The sequence below is a fragment of the Micropterus dolomieu genome, linkage group LG02 (genome assembly GCF_021292245.1).
Source record: "Micropterus dolomieu isolate WLL.071019.BEF.003 ecotype Adirondacks linkage group LG02, ASM2129224v1, whole genome shotgun sequence".
NCBI lineage: Eukaryota > Metazoa > Chordata > Actinopteri > Centrarchiformes > Centrarchidae > Micropterus > Micropterus dolomieu.
The window spans coordinates 5020845-5037297 of record NC_060151.1 but is presented as its reverse complement, the minus strand read 5'-3'; the positions used below and the strand labels follow the sequence as shown (position 1 = coordinate 5037297).

Here is a 16453-nt window from a genome sequence, read left to right as displayed (position 1 = left end):
CTGACATGCACTGTGAGCTGTAAGGTCTTATATAGACAGGTGTGTGGCTTTCCTAATCAAGTCCAATCAGTATAATCAAACACAGCTGGACTCAAATGAAGGTGTAGAACCATCTCAAGGATGATCAGAAGAAATAGACAGCACCTGAGTTAAATATGAGTGTCACGGCAAAGGGTCTGAATACTTATGACCATGTGATATTTCAGTTTTTCTTTTTTAATAAATTTGCAAAAATTTCTACATTTCTGTTTTTTTCTGTCAAGATGGGGTGCTGAGTGTACATTACTGAGAAATAAAATGAACTTTTTTGATTTTTGGAAAATGGCTGCAATGAAACAAAGAGTGAAAAATTTAAAGGGGTCTGAATACTTTCCGTACCCATTGTGTATATATATATATATATATATATATATATCTCATATATCATGACTATGCCTCACATGGTATCTTCTCTGTGTTTCCTGTAAATAGTGTAAATAAATTACAATGTATGTGACAGAAGTCATCATGACTCTTCTGTGTGTAAATCTCTTAATATTTAAAAAGTCAAAATAAATGTCAAAAGAAAGTGATTTGATCCTGGGCAAGGGGACAAAAAAGGATATTTGCACACATTATTACCAACAGGCAATTATAATTTTTGTTCCTTGAGTCGTTCTCCTGGTAGACCTCCTACAAGTGTTTATGTTATGAATAAAGGAAAATGGCTGTGATTGTTCATATGACACTCTCATATAACACCAGCTCTTCCTCCTCTATTAGACTGATTGTCTGTGACTGCAGAAGGCCTCTTCATACCTGAGAGTTTTCAGACTCCAGGATGGATCCTTCAGTCCAGCAGAGAGAAGCTTAACTGCTGAGTCTCCTGGATGATTGTAACTCAGGTCCAGTTTTTTAAGATGGGAGGGGTTGGAGCTCAGAGCTGAAGCCAGAGAAGCAGAGCCTTCTTCTGTGATCAGACAACCTGATAGCCTGCACACAAAACATACAACACACATGGTTGATCATCTGAGGGTACTGATGTTTCAGTCCACTACAAAAATAAACTGCCTCCAAAACAGGACTGAAAGAGGGAGTTAACAGTAATCATGCCAGTGTGATTTAACATCACTATCCTTATAAAGACAATGCAATCCTGTTCCAGTTTTTCCCCCTTCCATTGTATTAGGGGGGCAGACACAATTTATATAAATCAGTTTCCATAGCATTATAAGTGTTTTTGCTCAAACCCCTAGGCCCAATGAACAGAAAAGCTATCCTGCTATGTTTTGGTGTTTACATGCGCTGCCTCTGTCCTCACTGTCTCCATGTTTCAGCGAGGGTGGGGCTTAATGCTCAGCGTCTCATCCACACACAAACACGCAGACACACACGCCGTCATATCGAAGATGGCGTGCTAGCAAGAGCTCATCACTTAAAAAAAAAGATAAAAAAGATATGTCCGGTCAGGCTTTGTAAACAAGGAGGAGCGCAGCCTACATGAGAGTAGCCTCCGTCAGACCCACTGTGTGTTCAGAAGCATATGGAGGCTGTCCTGTAATAACCTACTGTATTTGATAGGGGACAATTCACAATACATGTATAATTTTGGTTGCTTATTTGCCAAACACAAAGTACAGCTGAGGCTGATGGGAGTGTATTGTAATTAGTTTTGCAGTTTGGGACAAGTTGTTGACTGAAGATGGCGCTACATGAAAGGTCAGAGGATCACCAAACTTATTCATCCTGAGGGGGATGTCTGAACCACATTTCATCACAATCCATCCGACAGTTATTGAGATATTTCAGTCTGGACCAAAGTGGGGGACATACATACCCACATAACCATCCTCAGAGTCACGCTGCTCGCATGGCTACAAACATTAACATAAGTGTATGAAGATTAAAGCTGTGTAAAAAAAGGAGAATAAATATATGTTTTTGTGTGTTTTCGACTACGGTACATTTAGGTGCAGATACAAATTTCATCTGTGGCATTTAGTAATGATGAAAAATCGTTATGGAAAGAACTTATCTGAGTTTAGAAACTACTGCTGAAATCGAGTGAGTCTTAAATTTTAATTTGCAGACAGAATCCTTCACAGGTTAGGTGTTTATCAATTGACTGGGTAAATTAATCCTGACCTGAGAGTTTCAAGTGTGCAGTGTGAACTCTTCAGTCCAGCAGACAGCAGCTTCACTCCTGAATCCTGCAGGTTGTTGTCACTCAGGTCCAACTCTCTCAGACTAGAGGTCTGGGAGCTAAGAACTGAGGACAAAGCTTCACAGCTGCTTTCTGAGAGGTTACAGCCACTTAGTCTGGAGAGACAACAGTAAGGAAACCAGTAAGATGTTATTAACTTTTTTTTCCCAGTTGAAATATGGAATTAGTATTTCATATTTTTAGATAAATAAATGCAGCTTACATAGATTTCTTGGAGGCTTTGACCACTGGAAGCAGCCTCAGAAGAGCCTCCTCTGAAGCAGAATATTTCTTCAAGTCAAACAGGTCCAGATCTTCTGATGACAATAAGATGAAGACCAGAGCTGACCACTGAGCAGGAGAGAGTTTATTTGTGGAGAGACTTCCTGAACTCAGGAACTGTTGGATCTGCTCCACTAGAGAACGATCATTCAGTTCATTCAGACAGTGGAACAAATTGATGCTTTTTTCTGGACAGGGGTTCTCCTCAATTTTCTCCTTGATATACTGGACTATATTCTGATTGATCTGTGAGCTTCTTTCTGCTAGTATCAGCAGGCCTTCTAGGAGAACCTGGTTGGGCTGAAGCAATAGTCCCAGGAGGAAGCGGAGGAACAAGTCCAGGTGTCCATTTGGACTCTGTAAGGCCTTGTCCACAGCACTCTGGTAGAAATGTGTCACTGCAGATTCACATTTTGTTGTTTCAGACGTCTGGAAGGTTGATTGTTCTTCTGTCAGCAGATTGACACCAGAGTTGATGAATGTCAGATGGACATGAAGAGCAGCCAGAAACTCCTGAACACTCAGATGGACAAAGCAGAACACTTTGTCCTGATACAGCCCTCTCTCCTCTTTAAAGATCTGGGTGAACACTCCTGAGTACACTGAGGCTTCTTTGATATCAATGCCACACTCTGTCAGATCTGATTCATAGAAGATCAGGTTGCCTTTCTGCAGCTGCTCAAAAGCCAGTTTTCCCAGAGACACAATCATCTTCCTGTTCTTTGGATTCCAGTGTGCGTCTGTCCCAGCTCCTCCATCATACTTGATGTTTTTCAGTTTGGACTGAACCACCAGGAAGTGGATGTACATCTCTGTCAGGGTCTTGGGCAGCTGTCCTCCCTCTCTGGTCTCCAACACTTCCTCCAGAACTGTCGCAGTGATCCAGCAGAAAACTGGGATGTGGCACATGATGAAGATGCTTCGTGATGTCTTGATGTGGGAGATTACCTTGCTGGCCTGCTCCTCCTCACTGAATCTCTTCTTGAAGTACTCCTCCTTCTGTAGGTCAATGAACCCTCTGACCTCTGTCACCATATCAACACACTCAGGAGGGATCTGATTGGCTGCTGCAGGTCGTGAGGTTATCCAGAGGCGAGCAGAGGGAAGCAGTTTCCCCCTGATGAGGTTTGTCAGCAGCACGTCCACTGAGGTGGACTCTGTGACATCAGTCAGGATCTGGTTGTTGTGGAAGTCCAGAGGAAGTCGACACTCATCCAGACCGTCAAAGATGAACACAATCTGGAACTCGTCAAACCTGCAGATTCCTGCTTCTCTAATTTCAGTAAAGAAGTGATGAACAAGTTCCACCAAGCTGAACTTTTTCTCTTTCAGCACATTCAGCTCTCTGAATGTGAATGGAAATGTCAACTGTATGTCCTGGTTGGCTTTGCTTTCAGCCCAGTCCAGAGTGAACTTCTGTGTTAAGACTGTTTTCCCAATGCCAGCCACTCCCTTTGTCATCACTGTCCTGATTGGTTCGTTTCTTGCTGGTGAGGGTTTAAAGATGTCTTCACATTTAATAGATGTTTCTTGTCTGTCTGGTTTCCTTGATGCTGTTTCAATCTGTCTGACTTCATGTTCATCATTGACCTCTCCAGTCTCTCCCTCAGTGATGTAGAGCTCTGTGAAGATCTCATTCAGTTGGGTTGGGTTTCCTGCTTTAGCAATCCCCTCAAATACAAGCCGGAACCTCTTCTTCAGGTTAGATTTATGTTTATGCTGATAAACTGGACCATGATTCACTGTATAAACATAAAATCAGTTTCAGAGATTTATGAGGAGAACATGACCATTTAATTCCCCCAAACATTATATATATATATATATAAAAACATCATCAACAAACATTTCTCTTCATCTCTTGAGATATTAGTAAATGTCCCATTCATCCAGCAGGTTAAATATTTAGAGAAGCCCTTACTGCTCTCCAGACAGTCAGCCAGATCCTCCTGATTCATTCTCCTCAGAAAATGCTGTGTGATCTTCAAAAATGCCTCTGTGCTGCTCCTCCTCTGCTCTTCCTCCTCACCATCCAACACCTGCTCATCCTCCCTCTGACTCTTTGAGCCTGGATAACCTGAACTCAGATCCCTCTGGATCTTCTTCAGCTCTTTCTTCACAAAAGTAACAATGTTCTCCTCCAGCAGCTGCAACAAAATATTATATAAATGACAATCAAGCTAAAATCAGATCCATGTTGGAGAAACTAACGATCAACTGGTCTAAAAATAATGTAGAATTGAGATCAGCGTTAATAGAATAGATGTAAAAGTACTTGTTGTACATGCACGGACCATAAAAATCCCGTCCAGGGGTGTTTGATGCTGCTGAGCAGACTGACCACTGGGAACCTCTGAGCCCTCCTGGTCGACTCTGTGGAGGAATCATGAAGAATTAGCTCACATTATGTCGGTCCACAAAGAGACAAACAAAAGGGAAGGTCCTTTGAGTTAAAGTGTTGATTGCAACATTTAATAAGATGGTTTCCGCAACATGAAAATAATGGCCTTCCTGCTGAGTCCAGTCTGAATTTCTGTGCAGCTTTCAGTTTACTGTGTTGGTTCACCAGCTTTTCTGATTTTGTACCTCCAGCTTTGACTGACCCCTGTAAAACTACAGACAGCAATATGGATAGCAAAAAACTGAGGTGACTTCAACTATAACCTGTCTGGCTCCATTCAAACAAACACTCATGCGTTTGCCTGTTCTCAGTTCTCCCCATTGTTCTCAACAAAGAAAATTGAGCTGATGTTTCATTGTCAATACAAGACTCAGACATATCTGAGTTCTTCCATCAGAAGCAAAAATAAGAAACCGTGTTTCCTTAAGACTCTCTGTGGTGGTTCATTCTGTGTTTTAAAGCAGCTGATTGCAGCCCAGCTGTTATCACGGTTATGTTTTTATTTGTGTTGTCACATGACTGAAGTCAACTGAAGTCAAGAGTTGAAAGCTGCTAATACTGGGCAGTAAATATTTCAACATTGTTAACAACTTACCTCTTTGCAGCAGAGGGTTGTTGTCCTTTAAAATCAATATCGCGATCATTTGACCGGACACTCTTCAAGGACACACAGCTTGGTTCAGGTTCGGGTTCAAAAGAGGCTGGTCTCCCACAGTGCCTGTTAAACAGAGAGGGAGACCATCAGGGATAGTAAATCACTTTTAAGTCTTCAGACACATAAGCTGCTGGAGAAACTAGCAGCTATAAACAAAAACAACACTGCAAAGTTCAAAAAAACATGAAGCTCTTCACACTGAATAATTTAGGTCTTTTTATCATCTGTTCATTTTTCCCAAAAACAGTGGACCACACCAGTACTGAACTAACTGATTTCTGAGGCAATATTACTGTTACTGACAGATAACAAGCATAAGTGCTGGGTACATCAGTACTGAGACCATTGGTCTGTATTCTAACTTTAGCATTACTAGACTTACAAAAAATACCCTGATATTTAAAACTATGGTTGGTGAAGCAATTTTAGTGAGATTTTTGTAACTCAGACTGTTGAAGCCTCAATAGAATCCCTGTTTTAAATGTATGCAGTCATCAGACAACACTTAGAGCGTGTGTGTGTGGAGAAAATGTTAAACGGAAGTTAAGAGTTAAAGACTGTGTGGTAAGTTGTTGCAATTAATTACACTTTGGCTAGATAAGGTAATGTAATATAAAATGTCAATTGCTTCAGTGATGATTCATCCTTTTCTGATTTTGCATCTAAAGGCTGCTTGAAATATAGTATTATATAGTATTGGCTTGAAAGCAGCGGGAAAAAGGAGTTGGGCTGCGGTTTGTTTTTCCCTTGTTCCCGTGATCAGTGCATCTGGGAGATGGAAGTTTAATGTGCGTTAGTTTGAGGTTTCCATTCACATAACGTTAGCCTACAACAGCAGCGCAACGCCGACACATAGACACGGTCCTCGACGTTATGCACAACTGTCTCTCTGCTGCAGCATTCACTGACCAGTAACCCGCAGCGGGTCTTCCAGCTCCGCTGTTCCATTAACGTTAGCGCTCGCCACAGTGTGACTGACTCACTCGGCAATCCGCTTGTTGCGCTAACTTCAGCGCCACTGCCCTCAGCCTCGTCCACCATCCAGAGCTTGTGCACCACGAACATTCCACAGTCCACAGCGTAAAGCTGAACGCTGACGTAAACAGTAATGTTACCTGTATTCACGTATAACATCAGAGTCACATCTAACGGAGGAAATTATAAAGTCACACACGCAAAATATTCATTTATGATGTTACGGCATTTATTTAATCCTACGAAAGGACAAGAAAAAATTTAAGACCTTGGTAAACGAAATTTAATACTTTGTAAATTAAATTTAATACTCTTAAGGCCTTATTTTTGGAACTTGAAATGTAAGACTTTTTTAATACTTTTAAGACCCCGTGGGTTCCCTGTGGTAACTCAGACTGTTGAAGCCTCAATAAAATCCCTGTTTTATATTTATGCAGTCATCAGACACCACTTACGTGTGTGTTGAGAAAATACTAAACTGAAGTCAAGAGCTGAAGACTGATTATACTGGTCAGCTTTCAGATGTGAGAATATAAATATATGTGAAGAAGAACGATGCTGAAAATAAACAAAAGGTTTAAAAAACCTCTCTGGATAAATAACAGTTAAAACATAAATCAGTAAATATTTTAATGTTGTTAACATCTTACCTCTTTGCAGCAGAGGGTTGTCGTCCTTTAAAATCAATGTCGCGATCATTTGACCGGTCACTCTTCAAGGACACACAGCTTGATTCAGGTTCAGGTTCAACAGAGGCTGGTCTCCCATAGCTCCTGTTACACAGAGAGGAAGACCACCAGGGATGTTATCTGTTATTGACAGATAACAAATTGAAATGCCGGGTACATCAGTTGTGAAAAGCATTTTTAGTACCTCAGACTGCTGAAGCCTCATATTATCCTCAGCTTTTATTTTCATTATAGCTGTATTTTTACATATCACATACATCTTTTCTGTCCTGTGACATGTTGGACAACATTTGGCTATTTTAATATTAATAAAGTTTTAGCATGGATGTGAAGTTGACTTACTCTGTCATTGGTAAACCTTGTCTTTTAAAAAGTAGCGGGAGCTCCATGGACAAGTCACTCTTTACAGACATACAGCTGGGTCCAGGTCCCAGTCCAGGAAAGACTGGTGAGTGCTGCTGCTCTGGGCTTCAACATACACAGAGATATGAGTGTGAATAATGATGGTGTAGTCAGTTTAGTGCTGAGCTTTGACATACAGAAGAGTCGTGGAAAATCAAGCAGTAAAAGCTGTGACGCATCACACTGCTTTGGAAATTATACAATTCTCTATGTTTATAGCATATGTCCCTATCAAATAAACATAAATAAAATTTCAAATAAGCTAGGATTATGTTCCACACAGTGTCCCTGTTTGTGAATTTGTGAGTCCTACTATGGCGAAAGCATGACCCGACCTACTCTCCCTCTGATTGGCTTAGCCTCACAATGGTGTTTCTCACGTAGTCCTCGCTTAAAGAACACAAAGTTCTTGCTGTTCTTCTTCAAATTAGCTTGAAATTATTAAGATGTAATCATTTCTTCTAAATGCAGTCCATTTGTTCACAGTATAGGAAACAGACCCGTTGCGGTGGGTGATAAAAAATATTAACGTAACATTTTTAATTAGCTCGCTAGATTGTTAACCATAACAAGATCCAGTGAAAGTGTGATTCAAAAGCAGCTGACAATCCACTCACAGTGTAAGCCTTGCTGTCATTTAATGCCATGCCTTAAATGGAATCAACAGTATTTCAAATAGTAGTAAGCAAGGATCAATGGGTAGCCTTCCATTGATTCATCAAATGTTCAGTCAGATGAACCATCCACCTGGCTGTGTGGTGATAAAGATATAAAAATATTTATTTGTGAAGTTCTGGTTTAACAATTTTTTGCTAATTTGCAGAAGACAGCAGAACAGAAAAAAAACCTGTTCTTTTAGCGAGGGCTCTGTGAGAAAAGTGATCGTCATGGGAGCATGTGCCAAAAAGGACGCCATTCCGTCTGTCGTTGTGGCGTTGCTTGCTCAAGCACCTCTGAATTATTGTAACCAGGCCCACGCTGCACTTTTCATTTTAACATGGAGACGATCAAAGGTCGATTGGTCAAGCAAGTTCGCCTCTACAAGCACCTCTATGACCACAGGGACAGCCAAATGACTTGATGGAGAGACATTTTACTGATCATTAGTGAAATATATGTCATTGTTGAAATATGAAGAATCATTATTCATATGAGAGAATGACGTGTCACTTTTGCTCTCAGTGTGTGACCTTCACACCTTTCAGGAACACACATACAAATGTCGCAAGTGGGACACAAGTGACAGGATGAGATCAGAAAGATCCACCAGGGCAAGAGCAAAATGAAGGTATAACAATGAATGTACAACAGAGACTGATCAGTTGTTCCCTGGCACTAGCTCGTATTCCCATGTACTTGTACTTTGCTTAACGAGGAAACTTGTATTGAATTGAACTCCTCTGGATTCATGTTTCATTGAAAGGAATGTAACAGTCTGTGTGAGGACCCAAAGGCATCTGGCCCACATGAGGGGTTTTCACCAACAGACTCTCAATTCATGGAGAGAGACAGACACTACACTGGCAGAAGAGGAGGCATTTTGTTAGCCTGGGAACCAGACAAATTTGTGAGTTCTAGTTTGTTTTGCTCTGGCAGATGCATCTGGCCCCCCTCCCATTCAGACAGATTTCCAGCCGGCCCGGGTCGAGCTACTCACAACCGCTAACAAAGGCCAGCATCTTTATTAAGTATGAGGGGTAGCCATGTTAGATAGTGATGTTGTTCTGGTAGCACTTCTTCGCTCATTCACAGGATAGTGTGTTTGTATGCCCACATGCGTTTTGGAGAAAACTGCAACACGTTGAGCATAAACGCCTCTGTCCATGCTTATAGCATGCACGCCATCAGCAGAGGCCCATGCCACAGTGTCTGGCACCACTGTAAACAAAGTTAAGGAGATCTCACCTCACCTCTGAGCTTTGGTCGAGCTGTCATATCCTCCACATAGAGTGGGTGTAGAGGGAGGGACTCCCTCCTCTGTGTCCTCACACTGATTCATGCTGCTGAACTCATCTCCTCATCAGCTCACACACACTTTCATCTGGAGGGGAAACACAAATCATTAATCTGCACATCAATGTATAAAGATCAGCTGCTGGCTGTTATTTTCTGTCATATCTGTGTCATTTGATTGCAGTCAGACAGTGTGAGGTCAAGGAAGCTTCCATCAGCTGCTGTAATTCTACTATCAGTCCACTAGATGGAATCATGAAGCTGCAGTGAAGACCATTCCATTCACTGACACAGAAGGACAAAGATGGTCAGCGAGTCCAGTTGGTACTGTGCAGTGGAAAGGGGGCTATAGACTGACAGAATCAGTGTCCCTGTAGAAAATTACATATTGCAGCAAGCCACAGCTTATTGTTAACTGGGATTATGGATCCACTATATTAACATTACATGATGACCCTGCCATTGACAAAGAAAAACATATTTAAAAAAACACTTAGCAGAAATAATAATTACCAACAAAGTTTATGAAAAGAACTAATTATAGGCATTACTTATAGCCTTAAAAAAGACAGACCTACAACAATGTACAAATACTCTATTAAGGACCACAATGGAAATAAGTTTGTAACTTTCTTGTGTTATCCTCGACAGATCTGATAAATGTATAATGTCACTGTGATGGCATCTTGTTATGCATTTATTTTTGTTACTGCAGCAGCCTATCAATACAATCTTAAAAGATTAATGTAAATTAATATCTTTCATGTAGGCTATTAATTGTTTAGTTGCTGATCAAATCCGTATTTGGAGTAGCCTAACGGGCATGTAAAACATAGTGACACTAGTTCCTGTTGGAGGAGTGTTAAGAGCTCTGACTGCTTTGGTGCGTTGTTCATTGTTTATAAGACCCCCTCTGACTGATCATGTAACTCAAACAGCTGTTCACCAGCCGCTGTAGGCCTATTGGCTCTGACAGCCTGTGTCCTGTGGCTGATTTAGGCAGGAAACAAATATTCAATGGTTTACTTCATACCATAGACTCTATGGCATAAAAGGTTAATACTCACAAATGCAAAATGGCGGAGAAAGATTCCTCCCGTTTTGTTTGTTCATGAAACCAACCGAACGGCAGACTTCTGCTGACTGTAAAAAGGTAACGTTAACAGCAGCCAGTAAGCGCTAACAGGATGAGCAAAAAGTCATGTTGGCGCGAAACTGTAAAAAAGTGACCGTTACATGTCCGTTAAATTGAGAAAAGCAGCTGCGCCACAGCCACCACAGAAAAACAGAAAGTGAAACTTAACCTCCGGTACGGACGAAGACACTACCAGAGACCAGATGATATCAGAAACTCGCCTGTTTCAGAAAGCAGGTTTAACAAAAGCTCAGTCCAGCCCTTACTGAGCTGACAGCCTGAGATGGAAAATTTAGATTTGGTCGAGTCACTTCAATTAAGCCTAGTGTTCACTGGTGTGTGGCGAATAAACAAAGGCATCATCAATGGAGCTCCGATAGGCTACGATCATTCACCATGGCAACAATAGCACATTCATCTGGGAAAAGTCTCCAAGTTAACACAATAAAGTTTCATTCACTGTTGTCCCCTTACTCCATCATTTAGCCCACCAGACTTACATATCCTTAATGGATGATAAAGTGGTGGAATAACAGACTGCAGCCCACACTTTAAATATATTTGTTCACCTTTCATCTGGCGGGGACAAAAATTCTAATTCTATAATTTTTTTAATTTATTTTAATTTTTAATTGTTTTACCGCAGCATTTTTTAAATGAATAAATACTAAATTCATACCCAATACACATGCATGGCATAGGCTATGCAAATGTGACAAATTCCATAAAAACATCTAATCAACTTGTTATCAGCAAGTTCCACAATATTCTTGTAAAACGCCCCAAGTACCTCTGTGATCATTTTTAAGTAGTTTTAGGCTACAGTAAGATGAAAAGCTTGGAATGACGAGCCAAAGGGGGAAAATGGGTGAGTTTGTCTTTTTGTAATACTGACATGATTTTTTTGTGCTTGCCTTTGATTCTTGTTTAGGCCTTTTTCATTTCATGGGAATGGGACTTTCATTTAGGCCCATAATCATGAAGCCCACCTCAAAGTAACTAAAGTAGAGTGCTTTAAAGACTAATATTTTTGTGAAAGAAAAAACAACTAGTACTATTACTTACATGGTAAATTAACTTAATTGTGTTTTAAGTTACATCTAGAATTGTCTTTCTAGAACATTTGGAAAGGTAAGAACTATTCTAATGCATTTCCATATTTTAATTTGCAGTGAGAAAGACAAATACATCAGCCTTTTATAATATAATTACATTTTAAGCTGGTAAATAATTTTCTGTTGTGTTATATGTATGTAAAACACACCTGTTAACCCTTTGTAAAAGAAAAATAAATGTGACTTTGTGTTAACGGTCCAGAATCTTTTTAATAATATTATTGCCAAACATATCCAAAAACTCAGGAATCATTATCTCAGCAGAAAACAAGGGAGTGTCTAAGACTATAAGTTTTGGACTTATAATATGTTGATTGTTGTTGCATTTATAAATGTACATTGTACAAGTAAAACTTATGAATGAATATGAAGTTCCAGATATCAGGTTCAAGTGGAGATACAGCACAGTCTGACATTGCGTTGGAGAACAATGATGTACCAGAACTTGTACCAGAGGACGAAGAAGAACTAGAGATGCTCAATGTCCAAAAAAATGATGTGACAGTAGAGTATGCACAGGACAAAGACTCAGTACAAGAGGGTGAAGGTGCACACGCCAATAAAAAGGGAAAGAATTTGGACAAGAGGATGTAAGTAAGAATCAAAGGAAGTGAAAACGATGCAAGAAGAGGAAGAGGTACCAGAGATGGAAGCCACACAAGAGGAAGACGACACTCAAGAGATTTGAGATTTTCAAAAGGAATAAGATTGAAAGCAACATGCAAAGGATTAGGATTTAATACAAGAGGAAGTAAACGGGGGTGCCAGTTAGTTCACCTTACTGCAGCAGCCAGGGTTTGAATCCAGCCCACGGCCCTTTGCTGCATGTCATCCCCGCTTGCTCTCCCACATTTCCTATCTTCATATCATTTACTCATTTAGCAACTTACAATTGCACGCCTCTGGAGTAACAAGGGGTCTTGCTCAGGGACACATTGGCAGATGTGTCACAGTGGGGAATCTCACACCAAAGACATGTGTCTAATCCACTGCCCCACCACTACTACACCTTCAGCAGGCCCTAACAGATATAGGCAAATAACCCCCCAAAAATCACTCACTCACTCTCTCACTCATCGTCAACCGCTTACCCTGTGTGGCCCCAAACTCTTGATCTACTAAGTCGGCTCCACGGTTTCTTCCACTGCTGCCTGAAGAATCAGCTGTGCCTTTGAAGCTGCCACAGTGCAGTGCAGTGATCGTCAAAACCCGAGCCGCTTGATTTCCTCAAGGAGCATCAAATCGCTGTCAAGAAGCAATTCCAAGTAAGAGGTTTGTGTCGGGGCAGAGATTGTAACTGTGATTATAACCTGAAGCTTCGTTGTGCTGAATTTCTGTGGAATGTAAGGGACCGCCATGTTCTGTTTATTGTTGTGTGTTTTTTGTTTCATGATTTATGTCAGTACGATCCTGCTGGGCCTTCAGCTGTTTTGGCCATGACGTTTTGTGTGAAGCCAATAATAGTGTTTTAGCAAGGCTGAAGTCCAAGAACACGAGGTTCGTTGTCATTCCTTTCTGATAAAGTGGCAGTTGTGTGTTTTACCACAGAAGTTGTATTTTATTTGTATTCTTACCTGCTGTTACTTCCTGCCACTGCGTGCTGAGTCGATAGCTATACTTTACCGTGACCAAAGTCATAGCCGCAGCAACCAGGACCTTATAGACCTTGCTTTGTGTGCCTTTTATTTTTTTCTTATACTAACCACACACACACACACACACACACACACTTTTGGTTTTATTCCTGCACTTTTAAGATTTTTTAAAAGCTTCACAGCTTTTCACATGTAAAATCCGATATTGAGCACCCCCATATAGCAAAGATGACATTATCCATGTTTCATAACACCTCTGCAAATATTTGACTGTGAGATTGGCAGTCGAACAAGCTCCTTATATCGAAGCTGTTAGGAATGTGGGTTTTGTGTTCATGTTTCCTGTTTAAGTCTGTTTTTGGTTATGTGTTTCTCTGTGTAGTCTTCTTTAGTTAGTTCTTAGTCCTGTGATTACATATTATTATTCTTCTGCATCTTTAAGCTACTTGGTATCTGTCTTGTCTCGTATCTTAGTTCCTAGTTCAGTGTCTTAGTTCTTAGTCCTGTACATTAGTTCATGCTCCAGTGTTTAATCCTGTTCTGTGTTCTTCTATTGTTTGTTATTTTGCCCCATGTCTGCCTGTCAAGTGTTCTGTCTGTTCCCCCAGTTATCTCTCTGCTGCCTGTGTCTCATTAGTATCACCTGTGTACCTCCTCCCAGCTCGTTAACCCCGTGTGTGTGTGTGTGTGTGTGTGTGCGCGTGTGTGTGTATATCCTTGCTTGTTTCCCTCAGTGTTTGTAGTGTGTAGACGCTCTGTCCCATGTTGCTGTGTGTTGTCCTGCCAGCCTGCCTTACTTGTCGTGTCACCCTCTTTCCCTGGATTTGGATTTCTTTTAGATCACCTGTTTATTTGGACTCTGTTATTTTGGATTCAGCCACTCCGTTGTAAGTGTGCTCGCCTTGTTTATTGGAATTAAAACTTCTTTGAACTGAACTTGCTTACTCTGTGTCCTGCGTTTGGGTCCAACCTGCTCAACCACCACAACACCCTGACAGAAGCATTTAATCTCTGATAATTCTGGGTCATCCCTATTGTGAAATGTTCTGAAACACAACATGAAAAAACATTTTTTATTTCTTTTTTATTATTAATTTGTTAATACTATGACTTTCACCATACTTTCCTTTTTTTGTTTTTTTTCCTACAATATTTTACCTATCTATTTTTTGTGTCTTCTGAAAATGATAATGGAGAATTGTCTTACTTAATGTAAAATCCATTACTCCATAAATAAAAATATTTTTAAAGAAAAAACTGAACAAAATTATAAACGCAACACTTTTGTTTTTGCCCCCGTTCATTGTGAACTGAACTCAAAGATCTAAGACTTTCTCTATGTACACAAAAGGCCTATTTCTCTCAAATATTGTTCACAAATCTGTCAAAATCAGTGTTAGTGAGCACTTCTCCTTTGCAGAGATAATCCATCCACCTCACAGGTGTGGCATATCAAGATGCTGATCAGACAGCATGAAATATTGCACAGGTGTGCCTTAGGCTGGCCACAATAAAAGGCCAGGGGGGTGAAGCTACCCTAAAATATTCCTATGCCCCCCAAATTATAATAAAAAAAGTTTATAAAAAAAAATTATATTTAAATAGTAGATATTTAACAGCACATAGAAATACTCAACAAATAAAATCAGGAATATTGATAGATACAATAGAACAGTAAAGTATGGCAGTCGGCCAACAGTTAGACTTGCATTGGCCTTTGCATCAGTTTTGTGTGAGTTAGTCAGGCCAGAGGAGTTTCAGAAAGAGCCAGTTTCAAGAAAAAAAACATTAAACAAAGACTGAAAAGGCCACAGTTCAGGTGGAGTTAAAATGGAAATGGAAAATGGCTAAGGATGCAAGAACTACTTTTCTGTACATCAACATAATCCTAGAAATTTATTTTAAGACTGTGGATCAGCTGGTCAATCCAGTCACTCCTTGTGTCTCAGTTAAAAGTGATGGTGATTGTGAATTGTTTTTATCTTATTTTACCAATAAGGTGGAGTCAATCAGAGTGTCCATCACCCCAAGTGCCTCTTACTTAGAGGTCCCTCACCGGCAACAAGATAGTTTTTACCAGTTTTATTCCATTGCCTTGAGTGAGCTTTTAAAAACAGTATCGCAAATGATAGTGTCTTCCAGTCATGTGTGATAGTGTCTTCCTTGATGTATTAACAACAAAGTTCTTACTAAAAGTAGTGGATTCTATCGAGCCCTGTGTGCTTTCTGTTTTTAATGGCTCCTTATCTCCCGGTTGTGTCCCTGATTATTTTAAAACTGCTTGTGTGAACGTACTTCTAAAAAAGCCTGGGCCCGCATAAGCTTCTCAAAGTGCCATTTTAGCCTTAAGTGCTGAGAATTCATGAAATTTACTCCTACTTTCAAACGTAAATATAAAAGCAAGTTATCAAATGTCTTAAAGCTAAGAATTATTTGAAGACACTTAGTTAATTCTACAGTTTCCTTTGGACAAAGCAGGCATCATCTTTGTTGGCAAGTTGATGAGGGAAATCATCTCACCACTGATTATCCGCAGCAATTTTCAGCTAAACTGAAGGTGGTGATGAGCCTTCCTTTCTTTGCCACAGGTAAAATACAGCAATGCTGATGATGATTTGGGGCATTACAACCATCAACAAGCTGAATTGTCATGGAATCAATTATGGCACTTAGCTCCACACATTGTCGCGCGTTTCATCTACTTCCCAATTACACCCTTCGTAATCCAACAGACGCAAACACAATTCATGCAAATAGCCGACTTTCCAGGAGTAGTAGGGGCAAGTTATGGCACTCATATAAAGAACAACCTTTTTTTTATCTTTAATTTCCAATGTGTATATTATAATGGATTCTCAGGATTATTCTTCATTGTCAAATGTCTGTTGAATGTAAACTCCTCTTAAGAATTTGACTATTCAAAGTGAACTTATCTGAGAATATTCTTAAATGAGGAAATCTATTCAGTGATTGGTCTTTGCCTACATCATCATCCAAAATCCTGTTTGCGACACATCAAAGTGTTGTGAATCAGCACTACGACTGACACTTCAGATTTAATCCTTCACT

At 40.2% G+C, this 16453-nt stretch overlaps 1 protein-coding gene across 1 annotated transcript in view; it reads right to left on the bottom strand.

Moving 5' to 3' along the window:
* The window catches only part of LOC123983908 (NLR family CARD domain-containing protein 3-like), a 17131-nt gene extending 6103 nt beyond the window's left edge, over window positions 1-11028 (bottom strand). Inside the window, exons 1-10 of the mRNA XM_046070356.1 lie at window positions 10607-11028; window positions 9497-9627; window positions 7527-7652; window positions 7146-7268; window positions 5461-5583; window positions 4759-4837; window positions 4386-4611; window positions 2406-4206; window positions 2125-2298; window positions 799-972 (exon numbers count right to left, since the gene is read on the bottom strand). Of these exons, the coding sequence (XP_045926312.1) occupies window positions 799-972; window positions 2125-2298; window positions 2406-4206; window positions 4386-4611; window positions 4759-4837; window positions 5461-5583; window positions 7146-7268; window positions 7527-7652; window positions 9497-9585 (2915 nt within the window). The 5' untranslated portion in view covers window positions 9586-9627; window positions 10607-11028. The remainder of the gene's footprint in view (window positions 1-798; window positions 973-2124; window positions 2299-2405; window positions 4207-4385; window positions 4612-4758; window positions 4838-5460; window positions 5584-7145; window positions 7269-7526; window positions 7653-9496; window positions 9628-10606) is intronic.
* Window positions 11029-16453: the final 5425 nt, after the last annotated feature.